The 16,244-nt window shown below is 38.0% G+C and overlaps 2 protein-coding genes across 2 annotated transcripts in view; one reads left to right on the forward strand and one right to left on the reverse strand.

The window, feature by feature from the left end:
- LOC126471232 (protein FAM98B-like) overlaps window positions 1-249 on the forward strand; it is a 333-nt gene extending 84 nt beyond the window's left edge. Inside the window, exon 1 of the mRNA XM_050099356.1 lies at window positions 1-249. This exon is cut by the window's left edge and continues 84 nt beyond it. Coding sequence (XP_049955313.1) covers window positions 1-249 — 249 coding nt within the window.
- A 411-nt stretch (window positions 250-660) lies between these two features.
- LOC126470637 (Fanconi anemia group M protein) overlaps window positions 661-16,244 on the reverse strand; it is a 243,069-nt gene continuing 227,485 nt past the window's right edge. Inside the window, exons 21-23 of the mRNA XM_050098618.1 lie at window positions 11,768-11,934; window positions 5,763-5,868; window positions 661-922 (exon numbers count right to left, since the gene is read on the reverse strand). Coding sequence (XP_049954575.1) covers window positions 743-922; window positions 5,763-5,868; window positions 11,768-11,934 — 453 coding nt within the window. The 3' untranslated portion in view covers window positions 661-742. The remainder of the gene's footprint in view (window positions 923-5,762; window positions 5,869-11,767; window positions 11,935-16,244) is intronic.

The following is a 16,244-nucleotide window of genomic DNA, read 5'->3' on the forward strand; positions in this document are numbered from 1 at the left end:
AAGTGGCGTGGGGCGGGGCAAGTGGCGTGGGGCGGGGCAAGGGGCGTGGGGCAGGGCAAGGGGCGTGGGGCGGGGCAAGTGGCGTGGGGTGGGGCAAGTAGTGTGGGGTGGAGCAAATGTGGAGGGATGGATGGGAGAGGTGGAGGTGGAGAGGGTGAAGGTGAGGGTGGAGTTGGAGCAGGTGGGGAGGGAATGGAGAAGGGTGGAACAGTAAGTGGGTGCAGGTCAGAGGTGAGGAGGAGGATGTGAGAGGATGAGGGGTAAGGGGTCTCTGTGGGTGAAGTGAAATGTGAGCTAGTTAGCAGGGGGAGCAGGAGGAGGAGGAGGAGGAGGAGGAGGAGGTAGAAGTGGTGAAGTGAGGGATGTGCAGGTTAGGTGGCTGATGTGTGTAGGAGAAATGGGGACTGAAGAAGGGGGAGAATAGAGAGGATGGAGGCAGGGGTATAAAGAGTATATGAAAATTGGCAACAAAGCTCAAAGGGATGGTGAGTAATGATGCATTAACATCTGCAGACTGCAGTAGAAAACTATAAAATTAACGGGAGGTACTATCAAAATAGTATCACCAGCATCTTAGAACTATGACACTTTAATACATGGTTCATGTAAAGATTGAAGGTAGTAAGATAGGTCTTTTGTTACCATAAACAACATCAAATATAGTAATTTTTAACATTTATTTAAAAACTCAACACAGTGAGTAAAGACTAGATGTTTATTTTAATTTCCAGATTAAATCTTCTCAATCAGTTTCATCTGTATTAGAATCATGACAACCAGTAATACGTCTCCATCTTTTAGATGACTTTTTGAGTACTTTTCTGCGTCTCTTTCTTATATAACGTCTCGATTCCTCAATATCACATTCATTTTTATCAGAATGCAGTGACTCCACCTCCATGTCATCAACACAAAAGGAATCCTGAAAAGGTACAAATAAAATGTACAGTTTCATAGCAAATTAATAAAGTTTATGTCTGACCCACCATGCATTTTCCATACATCACATCACAAATGAGAACAATCATAGTACAAATGTGGAATAATCAAAAATATACTGTGTGTCCCAGGAGCAATGGTCAATATTCACGCACATTTCAGGGATGATCTAGTAAACATGGGCTCTAAAATGCATACTTTAAGAGGTTTGACCACTACTACATCTTCAATACTGTGAAACAAATCTCTTCTACTGCAAGCTCTTTCATTTTCATATTTTGACAGGTGGTAGTATGGACCCAATTTAAAAAAAAAAGTCCAGTAAACATGGGCTCTAAAGTGGATACCAACGACCTATGAGTACTTGCTCATCTTCGCTACTGTGAAACATATCTCGTTTACCGACCACATGCTCATAGCTCTTAATGTACACATTTTGCAGCCCACGTTTACTGGACATTATTCCTTGTTTTGGTCCACACTACCACCTCTCAAAATATGGAAAGATAAGCGCTTGCAGCAGAAGAGATTTGTATCACAGTATCGAAGGTGAAGTAGTGCTGATAGCTCAATCTTAAGGTACACATTTTTAGAGCGAGCCGATGTTTATTAGTTTTTTCTTGCTTCGAATGATTGATCCTGTTATATACCTGAATACTGACCGTTCCTCCTGTGACACCCTATATTAGTGAAGTGAGGCAACTGTAACTGAATCTGTTATTCACAAATAGTGCTGACTCCATTCCATCTAAAATGTAATTGGTGAAAGAAAAACACCTTGTGTTTATCCTAGTTACACAGTTGATCTGCTGTTTACTCCTAAGTGTATACTTCACATGAATGTGAGTTTATCAGTTTTGCTAATGAAAATATTTTTCTAAGTACAAAGATTTATTTGAGCAGAAAGATTACTTTGTACATGCAAGGAGGCTTATAATACACAAAAAATGTTTTTCAGAACATTTATAAGAGTTGTTACTAAGAATATACGTTATAACTAATAGCTGAACATATGTATATTTACATTTTTCTGTCTTATTTGGAGAGAGTTACTTATACTATAATCTGAGCTCAATTTTGAGTTCAAAATATTGTGGAAAAGTAAAGTGGAAATATCTTCAAACCTTGTGATGTGGTTGTTGTACTGTTTTTAAGATGTAGAAGGACTTTTATTTGTAAGTATAAATCTCATTACCAAATTATGCAATAAATTGCAGAGAACCATCAAAGCTGCAGTATTAATTTTATTTATTACTTGGTGACAAGTTTCAAACTAAGCTTATTATCAAATTATCCAATAAGCTACACAATAATATCTATTGAATGAAGTTCAGCCCTGCGATGCTTTACAAGCTGTGTTTTACTAGAATGAACAGTCATGAAGCTGTCGTAATGGGTGTTATTGCATAGTTTATCCAATTATTTGATAATGAGCTTAGGTTTGAAACTAGTTATCAAGTAATAAAGAAAATTAATAGTGCAACTTCAACAGTTCTCCACAATTTATTGCATAATTTGGTAAATCATACAGTTGCTGACATCATGACTTCCAGAATGCTGGAAATTAGTAAATCTTATTACCATCTGGAATCCTACTCGTCACTGTTGACACCACTTCCCATACAGCACCTATTACCCACCTATTACCATGGCCATGGCTAGAAGTCTGCACTCATGTGGATATATCTGTGAATGTTTACAGTAATAGTTACTTTGTTGATAAAAGGTTGTGAGAATTCTGATATCTGTGGACATTTCAGAGCGTATCTGTAATAATCTACTGAAAAGTTACAGGCAGTGTCAATATTATCATCAATTTTTGTCAAATTGTATTAACAGCAACCAACAAATGTGACTGCATGAAACAGCACCATACATCTATCTATTGTAAGACTAGCTGAAAACTTGCAGTCTGTGGGCATCCTTGGATTGTCCACAAGGCTTAGGTTTGGTGGAAATCTGTTTCTTTCCTTACCTTCTAGCTAGAGTTGTAGAAAACATTACTGAGAGGTTTGACAAAATTTACAATCTAAACATAATGTCATTTGAGGTGAAGCAAGACACCTACAGATTAATGCAAGAAAAGAAATAGAAATTATATCATCAATTTGGAGGAAATCTGGTTAAATTTTTTATGGGAAGGAGAAAATCAAAGGTGTGGAAGGTATGAAACTTGGAGATGAAACCGGTTACAAAATTTCATCTCAGCAGAAGGGCTTAAATATTAATAAGGAACAAAAATAATTTGCTTCAAAGCTGAGTGCATACTTAAGCAGACAAAAATTAGGGACTGACAGAAACTTGTTGTCAGAGATATGGTGTACCAAACAGGGGCAAAGGTGTACCGAATGGTTGAAAGTGCTTTCCAAAACTTTAATATCTAAAGATGAATAACAAAGACTTGTAGATAGAGATTAAGGACAGTGGGGTACTATTTTTCTTATCCATATAAATTTCTAGCCATGGCTTTACTGCTGTCAAACACTACCTCTTTCTTCTTCTTCTTCTTCTTTTGTTTCACCTTCTTTGAGGTATGCTGGATAAATAATTTCTTTGTGCATTGTTCTTTTCTTAGGGTCCAGTATTTCTTCATTCTTTCTGATCTTCTTTTCCTCTCTTCTTCTGAGATGAAAGGGTTTGGACTTTTGTGTAGATTTGTCTTGGAACCTTATGTTTTCATCTTTAGTAATTAATTTAACTGTTCAATTGATAAGTGAATTTTCTGAAATCTTTAATTTTACTAGGCCTTTCTCAGCTTCTTTAAACCAGTTGGGTTTTGTTTTGCGGTTACAGGAAAAGTCAAAGATTTGTTTGGTTAATCTGTTGGAATTCATTCTGAGAAGAATACGATAAAAATTTATCCTCCTTTCTCGCATAGTATCTGAAAGTTTTTCAGTTTTCTTGTAGAGTGTTTCATTTTTGATGTATATAATTTTATTGTGTTGAAATTTTGGTCCTACGATTTTTCTTAAAATTTTTCTTTCCTTTAGCTCAAGTTTCTCCATTTGGCCTTTGAAATTCATGTTTAGTGTTTTCGCTGCATACAGTGCTTCTGACTTAATCACTGTCTTGTAATGTGTAATTTTGGACCCCCATGGAAGGGATTTTTTGTTGTGTATTTTTTGTTAGTTGGAAGGTAAATTAAAGTTTATTTTTTCTGGATTCCATTGCTTTGCTTTCTCCAGCATTCCAACTAATCCATCCTCCATGATATTTGAATTCTTTTACTATTTCAATCTTTTGCTCTTGAACTTTGAGGTATTTACATGAGTGCTTGATGATTGTCAATATTTTAGTTTTTTCAAAGGAGATGTGAAGACATATTTTAGCTGCTTGTTTCTTTAGTTCAATTTTACTTATTTACTGTTTTACACGTCTATTTCCATAGGACCAAATTGAGGAGCAAATCTGCAAGATCATGGAACATGTCAACAACATAACAGTAATGACAGATAAAATAAAATGTTTATGAACCCAAAAAAAGACAAGCCATAAGTTTATGTGAACACAATCAACAATGTAACACAAGAATCATCTTAATTTTTCAAGGAACTCCTCAACAGAATAGGAGTAGTGATCCACGAGGAAACTCTTCAGTTTCAATTTGAAAGTGCATGGATTACTGCTAAGATTTTTGAATTCTTGTGGTAGCACACTGAAAACAGATGCAGCAGTATACTGCGCACCTTTCTGCACACGAGTCAAGGAAGTGCAATCCAAATGCAGATTGGATTTCTGCCTAGTATTAACTGAGTGAAAGCTGCTAATTTTGGGAATAAGCTGATATTGTTAAGAAGAAATGACAGTAAAGAACATATGTATTGAGAGGCCAATGTCATAATACCCAGACTAATGAACAGGGGTCGACAAGAGGTTCACGAACTTACACCAGTTATTGCCCAAACCACCCATTTCTGAGACAAAAATATCCTTTGAGAATGGGAATAGTTACCCCAAAATATAATGTCATATGCCACAAGCGAATGAAAATAAGCAAAGTAGACTACTTTTTGTGTTGAACTATCACTTACTTCAGATACCATTCAAATAGTAAAAATGACAGCATTAAGTCTGAATGTGGGCTTTCCACGAAAGTTTACTATATATCTGAACACCTAGATGTTTGAACTGTTCAGTTTCACTAATCATAGCCCATTCTGTGAAATTAAAACATAGGGTTTTGTTGAATTGTGTGTTAGAGACTGTAAAAACTGTCCTACTGTGATTTAGCATTAGTTAATTTTCTACAAACCATGAACTTATGTCATGAACTGCACTATTTGAAACAATGCCAATGTTGCACACAACATCCTTTACTACCAAACTAGTGTCATCAGCACACACAAACATTTTCGAATCACCTGTAATACTAGAGGGCATAACATTTATATAAATAAGGAACAGAAGTGGCCCAAGCACTGATCCCTGGGGCATCCCCCACTTCACTGTGCCCCACTCAGACCACACATGTCACAAAGTGTCAAATTCTAATCACTTTTAGGTGCACTCTCATCACCAATACTCTCATGTGTCACAAATTTCTTTCCCAAAGATATCAGACAACCATTCTACAATAAACTGCATATTTATGGAATCTGTAAGTGACTTTGGTTTGCTTGAAACTGCAAGATATATGTAAGATTAACACTTAGGTTGTGAACTGAACAAGGTTAACAACCAATCAATCATCGAGGAGCCCATATCTGATGTTATGCCGTTCTGAGTTTTGTTTTCTTTCTCACTATTAATTGAAACTCAGCTTTGTTATTAAGATGAGACTGTAAACATGCAGCATTTACACCATGTCATTGACAATAACTTACCCTTGCATATGTATCATTGAACTCATCTGCATCTGATGATGTATCTAATTTGTTATGTTGTTTTATTTCTGGTATTTTGAATTGGCCTCTTCCTTTCATTGGGCTTCTGTAAACGGAAAAAGTACCTGTTGACAGCACTGTAATTCACTATAATCTCAGATTATAAATGAAAACTGTAACCATACATACAAACTTTATAACCTAAGTTCTAGTTTATAAATTTTTGCACTTCACATTTCCTTGACCTTAAATCAAATTTCTGAAACGGCAAGTTAGCAAGCCCCTGCAGTGAACATGTGTTGCGAGTAGCCTAGTGACAGCAGGACAATGTGAACACAACTATAAAAGTGTGTGAGGGCCAACAAACACACTATGGAATAGTTCACTGACCATATCAACTAGGAGGTAACAGTACTTGAGTGTAACATAACAATCTTGCAAATAATCCATGGCATGTAGCCTTTTTTGATGTGCCATTACCTCAGCTTCACAAGCAGATGTACTGTACTTTGGTGTAAGTTTGAAAACAAGTGAATTGTGCCCATCCCTTGAAGAAGTCAATTTGCCAGGAGCAGCAATATAGACTGGTGAATATTTTCATGGTATTCTCTAGCACAATTAGTGCAATGGAGATGCATTTTTGAGCTATTTGATTATGGATCCATACTTGGAGGCCTGTTCACCCATACATAGACTGGTGAATATTTTCATGGTATTCTCTAGCACAATTAGTGCAATGGAGATGCATTTTTGAGCTATTTGATTATGGATCCATACTTGGAGGCCTGTTCACCCATACATAATGATGATTGTTTTCCATGGCAGAGGAAGGATTTATTAGCAAGTTAACTTGTCTTGTTACACCACTTAAAATGTCTACACATGACAAAGTGCATGATAAGAAGTATTTTCCAACTTTCAAACAGACAGTTTTCCAGATAAGATTAGATTCAGTTTTTATTGCATAGACCCAGAAATTAGATGATTCTCATGGGTGTGGACAAGTAAGAAAATCTAAAATAAAAACATAAAACATTTGAGTATAATACTCACTACCCTGTCAGGAGATTTTCAAAATATGTGAATGCATTACAGTGAAGTGGAACTGCTAGTATTTACAGAATTAATACATTGTCAGAATCAAATACAGTTATGCACTTCTAACAAATTTATCATACAAAACATACCTAATCTTGACTGTTATGACCAAGTGCTGTCAAAATTGCAATCTAACAGTAATTTTTATTAAAGCTGGTCTAACAGTCCTTGTTAAGTTAATCGCCTATAGAGAAGAAGGAGTTGCCTACAAAAAGCCTTTCAAACTCTGTCTAAACTGTCTTTTTTAAATAAATTGTTCTTATTCCCATACTGATACTATGTATTGAGCTATTGGTTGGAAACAGAGACATATTACTAGCAACAAATTTCGTTAAGGAATAAATATACTGAGAAGCAGTGGTCAGAATACGAAGTTCCTTGAACAGGTTTCTACATGATGTTCTCGAATGTACACCACAAATGATTCTTATTATACGCTTTTGCATGCTAAGAACTTTTTCTCGGTTTGACGCGTTACGGCAGAATATGTCCCCATATGACATAACAGAATGAAAGTAAGCAAAGTATGCAAGTTCTTTTAATAAATCTCCTACATCTGACATCATTCTCACTGCAGATACAGACTTGTTTAGGTGCTTCAACAATTCTGTTGCACACATTTCCCAGTTGAAATTATTATTGAGTTGTAATCCCAGAAAATTAATAATGTCAATCTCTTCGAACTGTATGTCTTCATATGTTATACATATGTGGAAGCAAATCTCCAAAAGGTTCTGAACTGCATATAGTGGGTCTTTTCAAAGTTTAATGACAGTGAACTGGCTTTAAATCATTTGTTAATGTCAGTGAAAACTTGATTAGCAGCCGTTTCTGAAACCGTACTTAATTTACTACTTGTTGCAATGTATGTATCATCTGCAAACAAAACAAACTTTGCATCTGGTAATGGAACACACATGAGATCATTATAATGTATTCACTAATAGTCTCATCTAAAACTATAACCAAACAAGGATTCAGGTCATAGTTCCCCCCCCCCTCCCCCCCTCCCCTACAGGAGCCGGATGATTAAAAGTAATCATTTCTAAATTATAATCTAATTATGTTCGACTGTGTGCATGACATAGAGAGTGTGAGAGAGTGTGAAAGAGGGCATGGAAGACATATGTGGAGTGTGTGAATGTCTTATCTTATTGAAAACTACATAAAAAGTAAGTATGTGTGGGGAAATTTTTGTCCAATCATGAGTCGTGTAACTTATGTCCAGTGTGCATCTTTTGTGTAAGAGCAGCCAGAACAGAAAGTTAGGTATTAAATCAATTTATATATAATTTTTTGGGATAATTCAAACTTTGTTTTTTTTTATTTAAAATTTGTTTCATAAATCCAAAAGTTCTTTCATAATTTGCTTTCTGTAACCCTGTTGAATGAATTGGGAATCACCATGAGTATTTGAGGGCTGGAGCTTCTCTGGCTGTCTGTCAAAATCATTAGCCAATAAGATTTGGCATTTCCTGCATTTTAGTGTAGGACTTTGTACTGTGCTTCTGTGTCTCAAAGAGTTGCTCATTAAGCTCCTTACTGTGAAGAACATGTGGAAATGTGCCACACAAATTTCAGCGAAGATGAAGGAAATATTTTGTTCTTTTATCATAATTATGAAACAACTACAGTTTTATGCCTGTTAGCAAAAGTTCGGAAATTTTAAATGATTTTGTTTGGAAGCTATTTGAGTGTGAACGTTCTTGTTGTACAGCAACTCCACATGGCATGTTTTGTGAACATTCTCCAAATATTATGGCAAGCAATTCCTCTAAGAAGACCACTGAATGACTTGAAACAGTAACTCAGGAATAGCTGTGGGTCAACAGTAACTCAGGAATAGCTGTGGGTCAGTGGCTGTGCCAAACGTGGAGTTTATTCTGATTAGATTTGTAAACTTCTGTCTGTTTTCATGTGAAGACTTGTTTTAAAACAGTACAAAACTTGCAATGTTAATGTTCTTTGACAGTAAATGTGGACTTGAAAGAAATTTAAAATTTGTTTCAGAGGAAATAGAACCTAATTAATCGAACTTTAAACCTTTCACCCAAGTTATTAGAATCCCAAACACCAGATATTTTCTCCAAACTTATTGATGCTGCCTCCAATCTTGAGATATGTGGCATTGTTTGGTAGGTAATTAGTCAACATTTTTTCAACATCGCTTTTCAGTGGCTGAAACAGTTACAGTAAATATTATCAAAGAATGAAGGGAATGGACTTCAAGAAGCCTATCAAGGAAGGTGAAGTGCAATTTCTGCACCAAAACTCCAAATGTGGACTTTTAGTAGAGCAACAGAGGTAAGATCCCACCCTACCACCAAATGATGCAAAAAAATAGCATATATTAATGTATTACCATCAGAGGCCTTGGATAGAGACCACTGACTGGTAATAAACAACAGAAAAATAAAGGTAGGAAAAAGAGTAGAAAACCAAGAAGGTGAATAATAGTATAGAAGCTAAAAGATGCAGAGTTGAAGGAATAATATCGGATGAAATCATGAAACACAGTTCTGGTGGATGAGCTGCAAACTGTGGAAGACTGGAATCATCATCATCATCATCATCATCATCATCATCATTATTATTATTATTATTATTATTATTATGGGAGAGATCTATCAATGGCTTTCCTGGATTCAGAGAAAGCATATAACATTGTATCCAAAAATAAAGTGTGGGAGGCATAAAAAAGGAATGAGGTGCATCAGTGGGTATTGAAAATAAAGGAATTGTACCAATAAAGTGTAAGTTTTTCAGGCATGGGAAGAGAGAGAACAGGATAGCTGACACAGTCTAAAACAAGAAAATATACTGTCTTCATTACTTTTCATAGTGGTGGTTGGTGATGCAATGATACAAGTGGCAAGAGAGACAGGAGACAGGATGACAGCAATGATGTGTGCAGATGATATGAGAATATGGGGGAACTTGAAGGAGAAGGTACGAAGGCAAATAGGTGTTTGGAAATAAGTTGTGCAAGAGGATTTCTGCAATTTTATTGAAAATAAGTGTGAGCTAGTGGTCACAACTAGAAAGAACGATACAGGTATTATAAACACAACACAGTGTGGGGAGCAGCTGATAGAGGTGGGAAGCTTCAACTTCCTGCTGAGTATAAAACAGGAAAATGGATGAAATTACAAAGAGATAAGTGGACATGCAGGATAGCAAGCCAACCTGATAGCTTTATGAGCAGTGTGAGATGAATTATATGAAACAAGTGTCCCAGAATAGTAAGAAGGTGATATAACAAATATACAGAGGGGTCCGAAAAATGTATCCACTGTTTAAAAGTCCATTACTGGCAGACTAATTGACGGAGTTGTCTCATCTTTGGTAGTGTAATAGTTTGTAGTTCCGGCAATCGCCACACAAGTGTTGTATTGCGTTGTTTTGTTTTATCAGATGACAGTCGCCAGATAGTCAGTGTTTTGTTCTTAGTTGCACCTAGTTACTCGAGTAAACATGGCTGGTGCAAGGCTTACATTCGATGAAAGGAAGTCAGATTTGAAGTGGTATTTTAAGTATGAAAACATTAATGAGGTTCAACAGCAATGGTGAAATGAGTCAAACAGAGCCACTGACACGTTTAACAGCTCGTCGCATTCGAGACAAATTTGAAGCCGAAGGCTGTGTTAAAGATGTGCACAAACAACTATCTGGACAACCTGTAACAGTAACAAGTCCAGCTAACTCCCGTCGTGTGTTACAACAATTCACTCGCTCACCACAGAAGTCTGTGAGACAGTGTGCCCGTGAAACTGGAGTGAGTCGCTCAAGTGTTCTACGAATTTTGAAGACAGCAGAGTGGAAGTGCTACATCCCACGATTGCTACACGCAATGAACGAGGACGACCCAGATTGTAGAATGGAGTACTGCAAGTCGTTTATTAACATGGTGCGCAACGATGAAGAGTTTGCAGAGATGATTGTGTGGTCTGATGAGGCACAGTTCACACTCAATGGTATAGTAAATTGCCACAATTGCATCTACTGGGCCGCCGAAAATCCTAACATCCATGTAGACAAAGCCGTGAATTTGTCAGCATCCATACACTTGACAATAGGACACGATGCAGGAAACATTAAATTTTTGGGAATCCCTTTGATACCGTACAGGTTCATGATGTTGTTCTGACCCTCCAGATATGAACAATGTGTGTACTTACCTTCCCACTTGAATGGAAAGTTGCCTCATTGCTGAACTTCACATGAGCAGGTAAGTTATCTTCCCACTACAACACTTCACTTGCAAAGTTATAATATACACACATACTTTAAAGCATGTATCAAACTTTAAAACATGTACCAACTGAAGAATGCATGTGTAAATCTTCCTTTAGAACATTTCATGATGTCATCCTTGGTAACAGAAATTCAAGACTTGCCTTCTGAACAGAATTCTTAGGACTATGAAGGTAAGATGCCCTAACATGATCATTATCCTTTTCGGACACTTTCGGTGATACCAAGCTTTTCTTTTTACACATACAACCACTTGTTTCGAATTAACTATACCATCGACTGATGTTTTTGGGACACGGAGTATCACAATTAAACTGTAAACAAAATGGAAATTGAACTGAATCTACGGTTTCACTCTCAGCAAAGTGGAGAACACAAAACACTTTACGTTCAGCAGTCCACATTTTGATTATGTGGCACCATAAGTGGGAAAACAACAAAGCAGTACTTGTGCATGCACTTATCTAAAACTGTTTGAGTTACTCATTAACTGAGACCTTGAACCAACACTCTACAATGCTTACAGTTCATACTAGTGAAATTTACAATTGGGGCCTTCTTTTAAGCACACCCTGTAGTAACAATAAGCAAACAATAAAATAAAAAAGAAGAGGCTTATATTAAAATACTAAACTATTAACAACATAACTTACCTGACAGATTCTAAATACTTCCCAACCATATAATCAGAATCCTCTGATGGAATCTCATTCAAGAAACTGGCTTCATATTCACTGTTACCTTCCGATTCTTCATCCTCTGATATTGTAAGCGAGGCGATTGACACTTTACACTCATCATCAACAAATTTGATCTTATGCTGAAAGTTCATACACACAAATTATAAACAAACACAGTATAATTCCATAATTCTTTCAATTACATGAAATAAGACAACTAATACACCACAGTACACAGTTTTATGTGCTGGCTAATATCTCTGATTTGATAACACAAAAAGGAAACCTAACAGCACAAAGACAATTTCATCTGCAAAAATTTATTGTTATGATTTAAATAATATTTAGAAAAACTAAATACTTTTGGATTAAATGATACACACACACACACACACACACACACACACACACACACACACACACACACACACACACACACACACACACCTATACCTATGCCCCTACATAGTGCTGGTGTGAGTTGGACTGGTTGTGGCGGGGGTAAGGGTAGGGGGGGGGGGCGTTGAGGGGGGGGAAGGGGGTAGATGGAGAGGGAGATGGTGGGAGACTGGGAGCAGGACTGGGGGTGAATGGATAGCAGCTCGGAGGGGACAGACTGTATGCTGACTAGTAATTGGGAGGGGTGGGTGGTAAGTATGTGAACTTGGCATTTAATGCACAAATGTAGTGGCCTTGTGGGAGCAGAGGGTCCAGATGGCCTGGGTTGTGAAGCAGCCATTGAAACAACTGCATGTTGTGCCACTGGATGGTCAACTCTGTTCTTGGCAACAGTTTGGTGTTGGCCATTCATCCCAGTGGACAGCTGGTTGGTAGTCACACCAACATAAAAAGCTGTGCAATGTTTCCAGACTTGATAGGCTGAGATATCTGTGAAAGCAGTCATACCATATACCAATTAAGATCCCCACACTGCCGTCAGTGTGCGCCACTCCCCACCGGGGCTTACAATAGTTCATTACGTGTTGAGTCCATACACATGCCATTTCTTCCTCCTACATTCCAAGCCAGCAAACTGGCTGCCTCCCTCCGAGCTGCTAGTCACTCACTCCCAGTCCTTCTCCCTCTACCCAAGCTGCCCAAGACTACCCCCACAACAACCAGTCCATTTGCTGAAAATCTTTAGTTCAGCAGCGCTATGTAGGGGCATAGGTGTGTGTGTGTGTGTGTGTGTGTGTGTGTGTGTGTGTGTGTGTGTGTGTGTGTGTGTAAAGCTTCAGTTTATCGGTGAGTAGTATCCTTTAATCCAAAAGTATCTAGATTCTACAAAAAATTTTTGACAATATTTTAAAAAAAAGCTAACATTTACTTGAATTGAAAACTCCCTCAATGGATCTGCTTGGAGGCAAGCAGTTAGGGACTGCTGGTTTTAATTTTACTGATATTTCAGCTGCGTGCCTTCTCACCAATGTCTGTGTTCAAGATGTTATTTTTAATATTTGCAGTCAGTAAAAAAAGTGCATACAGCCACAGATATTAAAATTAATAAATTATCGTAGCAAAATATTAATTGCTACTGACCACTGCATGGACAAATGTAATGTTAAAATCTTTGCCACTGAGTCATCTTCCTAGGACACTTATCAAAAAGCTGTTGACATAAGGTTGCTGGATTTTTAACAATGGCTGCTTCTGTTTCAACACATTTTGGAAACTGAACCAACATTTAATTGGTTCACATGTAACTCCATTTGTTGACAAAGCACTTTCTACTATTACTCATATGTTCTATGCATAGACTACTTACAACATGATTGACAATTAATGTTAATATTGGCATGCCTTAATGTATATGGCTGCAAGCACATTTTCCATAAATTTAGGTATTTAAGAGCGTCTCTGACTCAGTGACAAATTGTCTGGAATGTACACAGCCAAATCATCAGTTCAAATGCGCATTGGACACCCATCCTGATCAATCTGATGAGTGCACTACACTATGTGAAAGCAGTGAGTAAGGATAATGGATGTAACTCATGAGGGGCCAACATTGGAGGAGGAGGAGGAGGAGGAGGAGGAGGAGGAGGGTGGCTGCACATATCCCAGTATTTTTGCTGATATAAATTGCTAACAAACGGGAACGAACAAAACACATCACAAATAAAGTCGTCTTTGGCATGCCTGAGGGAGAGGGAAAGGGGGGAGGGAGGAGAGACAGAGAGGAGGAGAAATAGAAGTAGTAGTAGTAGTAGTAGTAGTAGCAGCAGCAGCAGCAGCAGCAGCAGTGGCACAGATGTGTGTGTAAATAAAACTGGATTCAAAGTTAGTAAATGTTAGCCATAATAAGTAAACAATGTAACAAGTTAGAACAGAATCAGAAGAAAATAAGGCTGGCTGTCATATTTAGTTTGTTCAAAGACATGGGAAATTATTTTGGCCTGGCTCTTGAAGATGGTAATTTTAGGCAAATATTGCACTAATTTTCCACCAATACCTTCTTTCTCCCCCCATGAACCATGGACCTTGCCGCTGGTGGGGAGGCTTGCGTGCCTCAGCGATACAGATGGCCGTACCGTAGGTGCAACCACAACGGAGGGGTATCTGTTGAGAGGCCAGACAAACATGTGGTTCCTGAAGAGGGGCAGCAGCCTTTTCAGTAGTTGCAAGGGCAACAGTCTGGATGGTTGACTGATCTGGCCTTGTAACATTAACCAAAACGGCCTTGCTGTGCTGGTACTGTGAACGGCTGAAAGCAAGGGGAAACTACAGCCGTAATTTTTCCTGAGGACATGCAGCTTTACTGTATGATTAAATGATGATGGCGTCCTCTTGGGTAAAATATTCTGGAGGTAAAACAGTCCCCCATTCGGAACTCCGGGCGGGGACTACTCAAGAGGACGTCGTTATCATGAGAAAGAAAACTGGCATTCTACAGATCGGAGCGTGGAATGTCAGATCCCTTAATCGGGCAGGTAGGTTAGAAAATTTAAAAAGGGAAATGGATAGGTTAAAGTTAGATATAGTGGGAATTAGTGAAGTTCGGTGGCAGGAGGAACAAGACTTTTGGTCAGGTGATTACAGGGTTATAAATACAAAATCAAATAGGGGTAATGCAGGAGTAGGTTTAATAATGAATAAAAAAATAGGAGTGCGGGTTAGCTACTACAAACAGCATAGTGAACGCATTATTGTGGCCAAGATAGACACAAAGCCCATGCCTACTACAGTAGTACAAGTTTATATGCCAACTAGCTCTGCAGATGATGAAGAAATTGATGAAATGTATGACGAGATAAAAGAAATTATTCAGGTAGTGAAGGGAGACGAAAATTTAATAGTCATGGGTGACTGGAATTCGTCAGTAGGAAAAGGGAGAGAAGGAAACATAGTAGGTGAATATGGATTGGGGGGGAAGAAATGAAAGAGGAAGCCGCCTTGTAGAATTTTGCACAGAGCATAACTTAATCATAGCTAACACTTGGTTCAAGAATCATGAAAGAAGGTTGTATACCTGGAAGAATCCTGGAGATACTAAAAGATATCAGATAGATTACATAATGGTAAGACAGAGATTTAGGAACCAGGTTTTAAATTGTAAGACATTTCCAGGGGCAGATGTGGATTCTGACCACAATCTACTGGTTATGAACTGCAGATTGAAACTGAAGAAACTGCAAAAAGGCGGGAATTTAAGGAGATGGGACCTGGATAAACTGAAAGAACCAGAGGTTGTACAGAGTTTCAGGGAGAGCATAAGGGAACAATTGACAGGAATGGGGGAAAGAAATACAGTAAAAGAAGAATGGGTAGCTCTGAGGGATGAAGTAGTGAAGGCAGCAGAGGATCAAGTAGGTAAAAAGACGAGGGCTAATAGAAATCCTTGGGTAACAGAAGAAATATTGAATTTAATTGATGAAAGGAGAAAATATAAAAAATGCAGTAAATGAAGCAGGCAAAAAGGAGTACAAACGTCTCAAAAATGAGATCGACAGGAAGTGCAAAATGGCTAAGCAGGGATGGCTAGAGGACAAATGTAAGGATGTAGAGGCTTGTCTCACTAGGGGTAAGATAGATACTGCCTACAGGAAAATTAAAGAGACCTTTGGAGAGAAGAGAACCACTTGTATGAATATCAAGAGCTCAGATGGCAACCCAGTTCTAAGCAAAGAAGGGAAGGCAGAAAGGTGGAAGGAGTATATAGAGGGTTTATACAAAGGTGATGTACTTGAGGACAATATTATGGAAATGGAAGAGGATGTAGATGAAAATGAAATGGGAGATAAGATACTGCGTGAAGAGTTTGACAGAGCACTGAAAGACCTGAGTTGAAACAAGGCCCCGGGAGTAGACAACATTCCATTAGAACTACTGATGGCCTTGGGAGAGCCAGTCATGACAAAACTCTACCATCTGGTGAGCAAGATGTATGAGACAGGCGAAATACCCACAGACTTCAAGAAGAATATAATAATTCCAATCCCAAAGAAAGCAG

This window comes from Schistocerca serialis, chromosome 3 (assembly GCF_023864345.2).
Source record: "Schistocerca serialis cubense isolate TAMUIC-IGC-003099 chromosome 3, iqSchSeri2.2, whole genome shotgun sequence".
In the NCBI taxonomy this organism is placed as follows: Eukaryota; Metazoa; Arthropoda; class Insecta; order Orthoptera; family Acrididae; genus Schistocerca; species Schistocerca serialis.